We start from the raw sequence: 14018 nt of genomic DNA, 5'->3' as shown, positions 1-14018 counted from the left end.
TCAAATGCGGAAACAATTATCCCAGCACCCCAACCAGCCGTCAGCACGGTGACCTGCGGTGAGTTCCCCTATTATGTATTATCAGTAACATTGCAGGGAAATGCTCATGTTTTGTGAGATTAAACGGACAATAGGGATTGTAGTCAGATTTTTTTTTTCCTCTTGCCTGAATAGTCTTTATTTATCTCCAGGCAACAGGAGAAGCAAAGTACAGAGAGCTTGCACTGTCATCTGACTGTTTAACTCTTCAGACCTTGTCTTGAGGTGGAACGCAATGTACAATGAAATTCCTTTTTTTAAGCTAGAATGAGTTCTGATATACTCAGACATGCCCTAACTTTCAGAAAACACAAACTGCATTTTTCAGACAGTGAACAAGAGCCCTTACCTTCTCAACCAAGAGATCTCCAACAGAAAATGAGTTGATTTTCTGCCTTTACAAGCCTGCAAAATCTACAAGCAGATTTTCATGCACCTACCTGATAGTCCACCGACATCCATCTTCTTCAGGTTCTTTGCCTCCAGAATGACGACAGTCAGTTTGCCAGCAGTAGGCACATAACGGAGGGAGAAGCAGATATCACCCAGTTTTTCTTGCTGTGAAAGCAAACAAGGCGTGGTGTTATATTTCAATCATTTTTTGTACCTTTTAAAAAAGTAATTTTGAAAGCCCCACGGAAAATTAATAGGATTACATCTCAAATTCTTCCTGTTAAACAAAACATTCAAATGAACAACATGAGACATCTGCCACGAGTTGCTTAAACCCTTGATAACCTCAGGTCTGGTGCAGCAACTGGAGTCCACTCCACAGCAACTATCTTGTATGGAGCCAAATGACAAGATATGTGCTGGCTGCAAAGGAAGTTTCAGCTTCTGCAAAGGAAGTTCAGCATTTCACCTGACAGCCACGGTCCCACCAATACTGTTTGCCCTTTAAACCAAGTCATGACTGGGCTTTATGTCCAGGTTGTGTTTCAGTGGAAATCAACTAACGCAACTACCAGACTGTTTTCCGTGAAACACTAACATGGGCGTTTCTCACCACAGTTTGTCGCAAAACCAGAAAGTATAAAAAACACAATGCACAAAACATTCAGCATAAAGACTTGTCTCCTATCTGACGGGGGGGGAAGAAAAAAAAAAGAAAAAAAGGAAGATACAGGCTGGGAAAGCTCACTGTGTTTCCCTCCTCACATCAAGAACGATTGGAAGAATATTTGGTTTTGCCTTCAGCCTTGCAGCCTGCCATCTGGGATCCTGCCAAATGCAACCTTTTGCAATTCATTGCTTAATAACCTTCCTAACCATCCTGGCAAAGAGGGAAAGGCTGAATTATGTTCAGAATTACAAGAAATTTGTTTTAAAAGAAGCAGTAATAGATTTGAACTTGCAGATACGAGAGAGAGAGAGAGAAAAGAGCGGGGTGCCGCTCGGAAATGATCACTAGGATGATTTGAGTTGCTTTCCTCCTTCCTTTCAGGCACAATGGTGTCTCTCGGGGGGTAACGAAGTCGCTTTAGAGACAAAAAGAATCAGGTTACACTGCACAGTCCAATAAAGCATTTCAGGTAGCAGTGTTTCTCTTTCAGAGACAGTAGTACTTAGGGCACATGTCTGTTTCCACAATTTATTCTGGCAGTAGAGTATAAAGCACATTTCTATCAAGATATGCCTCTTTGGTTCCAGTGTTTTGTTCAAATAAATTGTAAGGTTGGTTGTTTAAAAGTTTTGAAGGTGTATCCAAGCTTTTTGTTAAGAGACTAGGTAATTTTTGCAGGAATTGTGCACCATACTGCAAATACTAAAAGAACACGGCAATTTACCAGGTTCCAAGAGCCAAGGGGGAAGAGACAAAGTCAGAACCTGGGGGAACTCTACTGAGAGCAAGTGCTCACATATTCATGGATGTAGTGGGTATTTCCTAGAGAAAAGACAGCCCGCGTTCTAAGGACTTTACCATGTGAAAGGAATCAAAACGTTCCTTTCCAACTGGGAGCTCAAGCTTCCAGGCCATTTAAAAGAAACTGAACTTAATTTGTTAAGCCAAGTTTTCAGCATGAGTGGCAGCTCTTGTCTCAAAAGCTCTTACACACTATTACTTTTTATCCAGGCTTGGATAAGCGTCTGCAGTATATCCATCTCAAGGAGGCATGCCAGATACTCCGCTATACTTCAGAGTTTGCATCTTCCTCCCTTACCAAAAGGTGCGTGGGCTTGTCTCAGAAGACTTCCTTGGGAATGCGGGATTCGGCTTATGTTGGTCCCAACAAAGGACTGGATCAGTATATTATTAAGAACGGCATCATGCAGTTATTGTTCCTTTTAATTTTCAAAAACTTGGAGACTGCAATAATAATGCAATACCTATAAAGGGACAGACTCCGAGTTGATTATTACAAGTTGGGAACAAGACTCAGGGTTTGTAATAGATAGCTCCCCACAAAACATCAGCTCAGTGATCACCAGTGGTCAGAAAGCACACACAACAAACACAAAGTTATGTGTAATTAGGAAATACTCACAGAGAACACAACAAAATAGCACATGATGTTAAATGTACACATCACACACAAAAATGCCATTAGAATGCACACATGCCAGTAGCTTGAAAATTTAGGCTGTCCTCCCCAGCTCAAAAAGGATATGGTACAACTGGGAAAGATTCCGAGAAAAGCAGCAGGAATGATCAAAGGTATGACAGGGTCTCTACAGAAGGAACAGCTAAGTCGATTAGGACTCTTCAGGCTGGAAAGAGGTATCTTAGAGACCTTGACGTGACCCAGGAGGGCTATAATCATGTTATAATCTTGCTCAAAAGAAGAGATCCTAATATCAGAAAATTTACATTTTTAACTCGTATCGAGAATAACCATGGACTGCGCTGCTGTGGAAGGACTTACTGTTCCTCCCTGTCTGCATATACTGTTAATAAATCCCAGCATAGATTCTGATCATGGAAATACGGATTTCAGCCATGCAACCTACATAGCTCATTCTCAGCTCTACCTGAGCCTGCAACGGCACAGTGACAGCAAAACATGCTCCTGTTCCCCTGACATTTGGTTTTAGAAGTCCATATGGGCTAGGCTAACAGTGAAGTTGACCTATCACTTGCAGCTTGTTCAGAATGGAAGAAATCAATTGCTTATTGATTTGTGTTATCATGATCACAGCTCACCCAGCCACCCAGTCTTCTCTGTGGTCGCTGTTCTATCATATGGTAGACTTGGTTTACATTAGCCTGGTTACACGGGGCTCTGAATAAGACTGAAACAGGGTATATTTGAAAGCTCATTTTAGTTCCCCATCTTAGAGACCTTTGTACTCACGTTATCGCCCAACATTCAACCCCCAGATTCACTAGGCAGAGCTTTGCTTGTAGCAACACGGTAACTTGTATTCCCTTGTATTGCTCGTAAATGAACCTCATTGACAGACTGTCTAAACACCTATTTCTGGAAGGTACTTTTAAATCAATACCATGCTTCTCATTGTTCTTTTGATTGGCTTTAAACTGAAAGAGGGGATATTTAGATAAGATATTAAGAAGAAATTCTTTACTGTGAGGGTGGTGAGGCACTGGAACAGGTTGCTCAGAGAGGTGGTGGATGCCCCATCCCTGGAAGTGTTCAAGGCCAGGCTGGATGGGGCTTTGAGCAGCCTGGTCTAGTGGGAGGTGTCCTGGCCCATGGCAGGGGGGTTGGAACTAGATGATCTTTAAGGTCCCCTCTAACCCGAACCATTCTATGATTCTATGATTTTTTTTTTTTTAGTTTTTGTTTGGTTTTTTGTACTTGCGTTGAGACTAGAGTGTGCTTAGTAAGTATAAAACTGTGTTAGGATTGCTGTTTCTAATCTGAGTGCTTCAGCAGAGGTTGGAGGAGGTACTTTACAAATATAATTATTGCCATGGAGACCATCACCTCTCACCAGCCTTTCTCCATCTGTAATCATGTTATACTTTTGTGCAAATATCACAATTGTCTACACAGAAGAGTAATTTTATGAGAGCATTTAATGCATTTTTAGCCTCTTTTAATGTGATATTAGCTGCAGGAAGCACAGAGAAGCAGCCAGCACCATGTAAACAGACAGTTTTCCATAGATCACCAGCAAGCCATGGGAAATGGCAGCAGACAATGGGCTCATTCCAGGGAATAACATGAAGAAAAAGCATAGGTACCTTTTTAAATGCTTACAGAATCATGTTTAATAATGTTTTGTTGTTATTAAATCTGTTATTAAATTCTTCAATATTTCTTGTACTTTTAACATTGTCTCTTTGCATGATTGACACGAGTTTTCTATTCCTAAACTGTTTTTTTTTTTTTTTGTAATTTTAAAAATATTTGTCAGGCAAAATACTGCAAGTGGCAGCACTGCAATGAAGTAACAAAAAGTAATCACTAGAGGTGTGGTTTGCAGGAGATAATTATAAACCCCTGCAGGGCTATGAGGTACAGATGAGTGCTTCTGGTATGGTGATTATCTCATGGAGGTGCCTTATTGTTATTATGAATTTCTTTCAGCCCTATGTATAAATAATTTATGTTAGTAAATTACTTTGATCTCTGATGGAAACTCTAAGTTAGTGTTAGAAACTTCCAACTGTTCATAGACATTAACCTATTCATGTATAATGCCTGAACACCAATCAAAAGACTCTCTCCATCTAAGCAACTTCATAACTTCATTACATTTAAAGAGGATGCAATGGAGCAGAACATAAATGACACAGACAGCGCTGGTAACACTTCTTCAGCTTAGAAAAGGCTATTTGATGTCCTGTTAAGAACCTGGACTTTTTAGAGACAACTCTAAGTGGCTGCTGCATGTCTCATGTTTCGTCTTGTATTTGTCAGTAGTCATTTTTGCCTTGACAGTACACTCTCCTAATGAGCTACAGAGAAAAATGCTATTTATGCAGATTACTCTCATTTGCACTGCAGACTCTCTAACAGCGATATCTATCTTCTTAATATAAACATCCTCCACGTTTTTGTGGAAGATATTACGAGAAAGTTGATGCTTGCAGCTCTCTTGGTAAAACAATACCAAAATAATGAGCCACAGCACCATATGCTTTTTCCTAATTGGATCTAAGACTCAAAAATAGTCAGTAGAGGAAGGATACAAGCACAGTGAGGTGGGTTTCCAACTTCAATACCTGGGTTTGATTGTGGATATTTGCATAAGCCAGAGAGAAACACAATAGGATATGGTTTGTGGGTGAAGACCCAAAATACAATCTTCCACAAATCACATTTTCAATAGAAGCTCATAGTGCTCACTGTACAGTTTTTGCACCAATCCAAGTCTTTTAAAACTCCGTGGAGAAAACAGGAACAGCATAAAGGTGGGACATAAGCTAAATTAGTCTTTCAAATTCAGGAAACCTGGGTAAACTGAAATGACAGAATCCCTAATCCTAATTCCCACATCCACGGGTTTCAGACAGTTTTGAGGCCATCGTATTCTGCCTGCACATGGAGATCTCAAATCCAACAAAATCCTTTTCTTGTCATGTAAACCATGAATACACTAAGCCGCTAAGGTGTCACAATAATACCAGTAACAGCATCACATGGATGCAGAAATGGATGATGTGGATTGGCCACAACTTCAGTTAAGCCACCATAGCAAGTGGGCAGAATTTGCAACTCGTACACATATCCGGGATCTACAACTGGGAAAATACTGCTCCTCCACACCCCCCAGTACAAATTTGGATCATACTGGGAAAAGGAAATAGTGGTTTGTTGAGCTCTCCCTTTTTCTTTAAACCTTAAATTGTATTGCCGCAGCAGCTGTCCTTAACTTTACCAGCTTCAAAGGCACTGAATTTTTTATAAATACAACGCTGAAGAACAAAGCGGAAAATTTCAAACCAGCAATAGGTACAATCAGGAAAGAAAGACAATCTTTTTCTCTTATGCTTGCAAATCAGGGACCAGATGACCCCGCAATATGCAGACGATTCTGTCACAATTAGGCAAAGGAGTGGGAAGTGAGCAAGAAGCTCTTAAAACTCGGTTTGCATAGATAGGCTAGAAATAACTGGTGCAGCAGGGAAAGATAAAGGAGAACCGGAAAGAGAATGAAAAGCTGAAGCTAACACGTCAGCCCATTATGATAACACTTTTGGAGCCAATCACATGAATACGGATGCACACCAAGTACCACTGTACCCCAAAGTCTATGAACTACTTTTGGGATAAAGTACTGAGAGCAAATAGGAGAGGCAGAGTTCTCCCTTGCCTTTTCATCCACAAGGCTGATTACAGAAGTAGCTATTTGAGACTTGCAAAATGTTAACTATAAACCCAGTCAATATAAACTTAAGGACTTTAACAACTAAACCATTAATCTGACAAGTAGAGTAATTCCTTTGCTGTCTAAAAGAATTTCATGCCCATGAGCGGAGCAGCCACGCTGTTATACAGCCAGCAGTAAATAGGTGCTAAATGCCTCTGGAGGGAAGGAAGAACCTTCTTCATGACCATACCCACTGCACTTCTGAAGAAAATATTTTAAAACAATAAAATATGAACAGACAATGCCCTGCAGCATGTTTCCTTATTCAGGGATCAGTCTATATTTGCAGGAATAACCCACTTGTCTTAGAAACTGGAAGTACACAGTGTCGCTGATCAAAAGCCTCTCCTGTTTGCTTTTACTAACATTATTTCAGAAGTGTCTTCATAGGTCATACCCTCTTCAAACGTGCAAACTTGGCCATAAAAGGAAGCTCCTGTTAATGTAGTGTCCAGTTACAAGCCACATAACAAGTAAATTAAGCAGCAAGGCAAAGTGAAATAGGTTACAGCAGGAGATCTCTGATGAAACAGAGGGTTCTCGAGGCAAAGATCCAGAGGGCTCCTTTTGGATGCTGTAAAAAAGGGATTAGCAGTGACAACAGGCTAAAGAAGAGACGGAAAGGAGACTGATGCTAGGTGAACAGAGAACAGAAATAGAAGCAAAGGTTCACGAGGTAAGTTTTAAAAGGGAGAAGTTTTAGGGCAGACAGGGAACAATCTTTCAAATGAAGTGAATTTATTAAAGGCATCAGGAGGTGGTATCTGTAGGGATACAGTCGTGGTATAAAGTAGGGGTGAGGAAGAGCCAAAGGAAATGGTTTAATTGCATGTTCCTTTTGACTGATTTTCCTACTACAGTCCTACTCTGACTCCTTTGTGATCCAACTTCTATATGCCAGCACTACTTTTTACCTTTGCTTAAAGTGAACAGACCTGGCAGGATTTTTCTGTGGAAATAAAATCTACTTTTTTTTTTTTTTCTTTCTTCCCACCCCCCCTCAACAGCACTACTCAGCATAGAAATTCTTCACAAATCCCTATCTTCTTATTGAAATATATACATAGAAAGGTAGTAGATTGCATTTCTTTTAACTGCCCTAATTATGTAATATTCTCCAACATAATGGTGAATTGGACTTAAAAGCAAGTTGGGCAATAATTTGAACCAGCCAATGTTATTAAAAAATTAACAGTCAGGTTTTGTCAGCTTCCTCCTTTTAGTCCTCTTCATTACATTTTTAACTGTTTAGAGAAAGCACTTCTATTACTGCTTTCTAAAAAGCGGAGGAAATCGACAGAGAAAACACTGTTATTATTAGTAGAAAATGACACTTCATGGTCATCAGTTTAAAAGCATTACAATCAGCTGCCTCCTGCAAAATGAGAAACGCTGTGGCTGAAGGCACTTGACATCAAAGATTAGCAGAAACACACTCTTTGATTTCCAAACAAGAGACCATCCTACCAAACATACAGAGTTCTTAATTAAACAAGAAGAAACTGATTTTCTTAAGTAAATGAGAAAAGGAGGAATGAATTAAAAGAAACTTATATATGCCCGAACATCATAGCCCAGTTTTCTGTAACTCTTTGCCTATCCACTAATTCTTGCAGCTGGCTGCTCTGCTTTAATGATTGAATCTCGTTCTGTTTTGCCACTTAGCTTCTCCTCAGCTCCTGCCTGATCATATTTCTAAATGTCACTCACGTCTATGCAGGCCAGTGCACAAAACAAAATTAATTTAACTGAATGGCACATTAATATTATTACTTTTGACAGCATGGAAAACTTATTAACTATAGCATGTCACAAGGCTAGTCTTCTAGTGAGTAGTCGAAGTACAACATTGAAAGGAAATGTAATACATTTGAAAGATTTTTTTTTTTGGCTTATCAGACACTGTGAGAAGTCAAATCACAAAGCTTTTCCATAATTATTAGGATATTATATGTGCATTGCAGTCACTTTACATAAAATCCTTGTCCTCCTGAGACAGGGTACTGGAAGGCACGGTACAGTACCCTTGCTTGATTTGAAAACATCTCTTGCGGTAAGCATGGACACCTTAATGCTTAGTTAAGGTCGTTTCTACTACGAAGAGCATCTTAGTTTCCAAAAGCAACTGACTCCGAAACTTCAGTTTATGGACTGAAACTACAGCACGCATCTGAAAATATACAGGAAGTCAGTATAGAGCAGAGAACTGTAATTAAGAATCAAATCAATTACTGTTTTCTTACTTGTAAGATGTACCACTGGATGTGGGAGTGTATTAAAAACTTGGCATGAACAGAGCCCTTGAAAAAATGATCATACATTATCGATTAACGAAAGACAACAAACAGATTAAACAAACCAGTAGATGGGAACGAGTGGCATGATGGAACGAGTAATCCTCTATGGCTGCTGGTACATTCTGCTGAAATTCCACAGCCCCAGGGAAAGACTATCAGGTGAATTCAGTGCCTCCATTACTGAAGCTATACAGTATATTTCTATTTGATCTGCAAGAACTACAAAGAGAAATTCAGTAGAAATTGTGAATTGCCTCCATAGCCAGCTATCTTCTTCCCTTTCCTCTGTAACAAACCACCAAGACAAAATGACCTTGCACCTTGTACCAGTCCCAGCTACATTATAAATAAATGGTTCCTTTTGCAATGACACTAACACAGCCTGGTTCACTCAACTCCTGTGGATATATGTCCTCCTTTCTCTCATCTCTTGCTTGCTGTAATACCAGCTCAGCTTTCATGTTCCTCCATAAAATCCCCCAGCACTACCTCCAGCTCCCTTCCATGACCCCAATCACAAACCCCACACGACAGAGCAGCCTCCTCCAAAATCTCCTAAATTAGCAATTAGACAAGAGGCAGTACAGGATGTCATTGTTTTAAAACTAGGGGCTTGCTCGTTAGCTAGCAGGAGGCCGAACAGAACACGTGAGGAGCTGGCATAAACTCAAGAGTTTCCCTGAACAGGACAATAATCCAAGTATCTATCCTCTTTAAGGCATTACTTTCCATTGAATTTACAGGAGCCTTCTTACCACGCTCTCCAGCTTCCAGGACAGCATGCAACACAGTTCTGTGCCAAAACAAGCCTGTGCCTTTTTTTTTTTTTTTTTTTTTTCTTTCCCAGAAAAAGAAAACTCAGGCATAGAGACAGAACAGGACCCCCACTGCACTGCAACCACAGTGGTGACCTGGAAAGGGCTACAGACCAGGGGACTGCACAGCAAGCTGAAAAGGAACTAGATTTGCTAATGGGAAAACCGCAGGCAGCTGATGTAAGTTAACAGCTGATAGGTGAAGTCTTATCATGAGACAGTTCTCCACCTGTAATTTATCAAGATGAAGAAGACCTTCCTTCAGGTCTTTTCACCCAAGTCAATGTCATCTTTTATTTCCATCCACTGCTTCTGTGCTACAAGCGCAGGCAAGATTTGAAATCACTTTCTATATTGTTGCTCTTTGTTTGCAAAGTTTTCTTCCATTGTCCTCTTTTACTAAGATTTTTCCAGAGCATCCAAACTGCCTAAAAATATGAGATGAGGTAAAGGATATGCAGCTGGAAAAGAGGCAAGCTGAAAACCCTCATTAAAGCTCAGAGACACTCCTGTTCTAGTGCTTCTTAGTTTCAGGGAAGCCAGAAATATGTAAAGACTCTCTCAGATAATGTCATTCTTTTTGTCTTTGGTTCCAGTTGAAATGAAGGGATTAGTATATACTTCCTTCTACAACCCCTTGCGTTATAAATTTTAAGTTCAGCTTGTTAAAAATTTGTGCGTGGTTCAAGAATGAGTTCCATCTAAGTAGTGCTATGTATTCAAATCTATTGACTTACCCTTTCCAGGCTCACATCCACGTCTTAAGCTAAGCGTTCAAAAATACGTATTTATGAAACTACTGAAACAGATTCAAGTTTTTTGGATAAATACATACAGGCAAAAACCTTGTTTATTACTCCACTTCCCCTGGCTATTTCACTTTGAAAAACTCTCTTAACACATTCTTTAGGAAGACAAGACAGCTCGTCAAAGGTCATCATAGCAATCAGTACCACACGCTGAATTTCATTAATCTCTTCAGTAAGAAGAAAGAGGTCACTGCAGTCATCTATAAAAATCTAGGAAAGAAGACTGTACTTATCATGAGATCTCTGGCTCAATGATGTTCATTTTTAATAAATCTCAGACCACAAGGGAAATTCCAGAGGACTGGAGCAGTGCTAATGTTATGCCCATCTTACTCAAAAAAGGCCAAATGGGATGAAGGTGGTATCTATCAGCCATTTGCCTTTTATCAAATCCAGATGAAACAAAGGAAGAACTCATAAGAGTTTGCATTAATGATGGTTTAAAGGATATGGAATATAATGAATGTGAAGTCACATGGTTTTATGGAAAATAGGGCCTTTCAACTAAAACTAGATTCATTCTTTGATAAGATTGTAAATTTGTTTGATGAAGGAAACATGCAAAAAAGTTGGTTTTTTTTCTGTTCAAGGTCTACTGACATTTTTACAGATGTGGAAGACATTTCTGCTGATAAAGCAAGCAGGTGATACAATAATTAACATAATGGTAAATAGTAATGCAACAGGTTGGTCACAGAGAAACTGCTAAATCACGTAGCTGTAACCAGTCACACAGAGTACATTTTCATGCAGCCAAAAGCAAAAATTCTACATCCTAAGACAAAGAACTCAAGATTATTTCTAAGTATCTACTGAATCAAGAAATACATCTTACAAGGCAGTGCCTCCTGCTGAGGACTTACTTAGGGTCATAAGCTACAGACCATGAACTGCTAGTGTAATCCTGGGCAAAACACTCAACAGCAGAAGTGAGCAGAAGCAGCTGGTGACTTTGCCTGTCCAGCAAGGATATCAAGTGTCCTGCACACAGTTCTTGCGTACATATTTTTTTTTAAGATGCTGAAAGCTACAAAAAAAGGTAAAAAGTCACAAATCCTATTGGAAAAATGGAGAAAAAGCCTGATTGTGAGAAACATAAAAGATGAATTTTTGCAGCTTTCTGAGAAGAGGATTGGAAGTGTCTTGATTACAGTGCATAAGTACTGTAGAGAAATGGAAGCATCACGTATTAAATGGCTTGAACCTACTGAAGAAGGGCACAACAACAATCAATGACTTGGAGTAGAATCCAGTAACATCCAAATAACAAATAAAGTACACCTTTTAACAGAGAGAGAGAGAAACTGCTGAAGCTATGAGAGATGTGTTATTTTCTCCATTTACTGATGTCCTAAAATCAGTAACTTGCAAAATCTTTGGGTTTGAAGACCCTTACACGAGTTTTCCAGTAGAGGTGTGAAGCTGCTTATAATGAACGCTGGCCTACTGTCAGCAGCACTCTCTTTGTAACCTTTGTCAGTAAGGTCTCATGCAGAACATTCCAGTAAAATTTGTACAAAATTCTGCTTAGATGATACTAAAATGTGTCATGGGAGACACGGTTTTGGTGAACTTCACTAAAAACGCAATGCTGAAAGTCAGTATGCCATGAGGATATCCGAGCTTTCAAAGTTCGCAGTCTTTAGCCATGCAGCCGGGACAAAATGCCATGGGCTGAGAATCAGAGGGTTTCTAGCTTCTTGCTCCAAAACCAAGCAAGGTCTAACTTTCAAGCTTGCAAGGGGGCTTTCCTGTGCCACCTTCCTCCCAACTTGGCACTGGGGGAGCACCATCTCCTGGATGCTACCTGTTTCCTAGCTTGAATTTGATTATATGAGGTTCTTTTCTTTAAAATGTTCCTTGAAGATCTAGGAGTCCTCCAGATTTAGGGCAGACAACCTCACCTCGTTTAGAAGGAATTAGTAGTATTTCTAAACAAAACAAAGGTTTTTGAAATGGGAGCTTTTTCTGTAGGAAGAAAATTTTCATGTCGGCTAGTCTAGGCTCAATGCAAATAAACCAGACCAGATCTAAAGACTTGTCATCCTCAGTGAGTTGTAAGAGCCCATATTGTAGTGCCTTCTGGCAATAAACCCAAGGACTCCATGAACAGGTGGGCTAAAAAGTTTAAGGAGCATATCCCAGTTTTAAACACAAGATATTCACAGCTTTGTATGTAGTGATTGTGCTTGAGGCTGATTAACAGCTAGTTTTCATGATAGGGAGCATATAAAAAGGGAAGTTTCAGAGCCTTAAATTCTTACATAATGTGACCGGTGTTTGTGCTTGGAGGAACTTATGCCAACTGTAGAACTCTACAGCTGAAATCCAAGCAGGAAGCCAATATTCTCAAGTCATTCTGGAACATAGGATTGCTGCGGTAAATGCAGTAGAGCTTAGTTAAAATCTGTTCTCATTTACAATTATCATATATCAGAAAATATTACTTTTTGGACGTTATGTTTTTAATAATAAAAGCCGCAACTTTCAATACAGTAAATGTGCATAGATTTTCCTTTAGGCTGATGGATAAAACTAAAAGCATACAGTTCTCCATTAAGAAATCAACTAATAGTTTAGTATCAGAGACAGATATCCTGAAGAAATAATCATGTTTTTAAGAGATTTTAAATGATTTAGTATTTTAAAGAGTATGTAGAAAAGTATGATTCTATATCTAGAGAAACATCACCATTTGCTGTATGAAATTGCAATGAGGCAAATTGGTCCTCCTTGTAAAAAAAATGAGGATGGGGAAGCATGCACATATTTGGATGGCACATGAAGTTACAGGTGGGGTTTTTTGGAGGGCTTTGATGTATATTTAAGAGTGACAGGGATGAAAATCTACTATGACAAGAAAGAAATCATGGGTTATGGTGATGTGCTGTGGAAGAACTGCAGCTCTAACGCTGTGTCACAGAATTGTAATAGTTGTACCTATTTTCCGTGCAATAAGTACAAGCAAAAAAATTAATTCAAATGACCCACATCTCCTGGAAAACTTGCCTGCTCTAAAACATCACAGAAAACTAATGTTCGGCCTGACTGATTAATGTGAAAGTCTGACTGAATAAAAACACTTTCAGCATAATCCGCTGCTATCTAATTCTGTGCTGGGCATCAACAGACAGGGGATGTCAGCTGCAGACCTCAGGGCACTCACATGAAAATAAGCTGCTGCCTGTTTTGAAGCCTGAGCTCCACTCATCGACAGAGATCCTCCTGTTAATTTTCACAGTTACTGAAGAAGATACAGAAAAACAAAGGTAAAATAACTAGATTCTGAAGATTACCAGAAGCAATTTAAGTAGCATCTAAAATTGGTTAAGGATCTAATGGGAAGCTCAGGCGCTGTCTGCCCACTGCCATCCACACCGCTGAGAAGCTGCAGTGCCATGTTCTATGCCGGTGGCATCAAAAGCAAGTTATAAACCCCACACAATGGTAACCATCTAGGGAATGACTTAGGTTAGAATTTTATGGCAAGGCCCCTATCTAAGAAGAAGAGATTTGAACTCAAGGTCAGCCACAAGTGGCAAAAGGCACTAGAAAAGGGTTCCCAAATTTAGTTGCCATTATCAGTGACAGTGGAAGCAGCAATAACTTCTAATTCTGTTCTCTTGTAGGTGAATGCATCCAGCCGATCAAGCAGCAATAACATACCACTTTGAACTTTTTCTCACTGCTAGTTTGGAAATTCCTGCCTTTGGCACTATTTCTATAATTGTAATTGCAGACATGATGCTCAAGGAAAATGTCTTGGCCTCTGGATTCTG

At 39.6% G+C, this 14018-nt stretch overlaps 1 protein-coding gene across 2 annotated transcripts in view; it reads right to left on the bottom strand.

Annotated features, from left to right (window-relative positions):
• The window catches only part of SYT1 (synaptotagmin 1), a 361363-nt gene that overhangs the window by 54313 nt on the left and 293032 nt on the right, over positions 1–14018 (bottom strand). For both annotated transcript variants that reach the window (XM_074573925.1, XM_074573914.1), the window contains exon 9: positions 480–597. In XM_074573925.1, coding sequence (XP_074430026.1) covers positions 480–597 — 118 coding nt within the window. The remainder of the gene's footprint in view (positions 1–479; positions 598–14018) is intronic.

Source organism: Larus michahellis, chromosome 1 (assembly GCF_964199755.1).
Source record: "Larus michahellis chromosome 1, bLarMic1.1, whole genome shotgun sequence".
NCBI classification, from domain to species: Eukaryota; Metazoa; Chordata; class Aves; order Charadriiformes; family Laridae; genus Larus; species Larus michahellis.
Note: the sequence above shows the minus strand (reverse complement) of the source record. Positions and strands in the feature narration are given on the sequence as shown.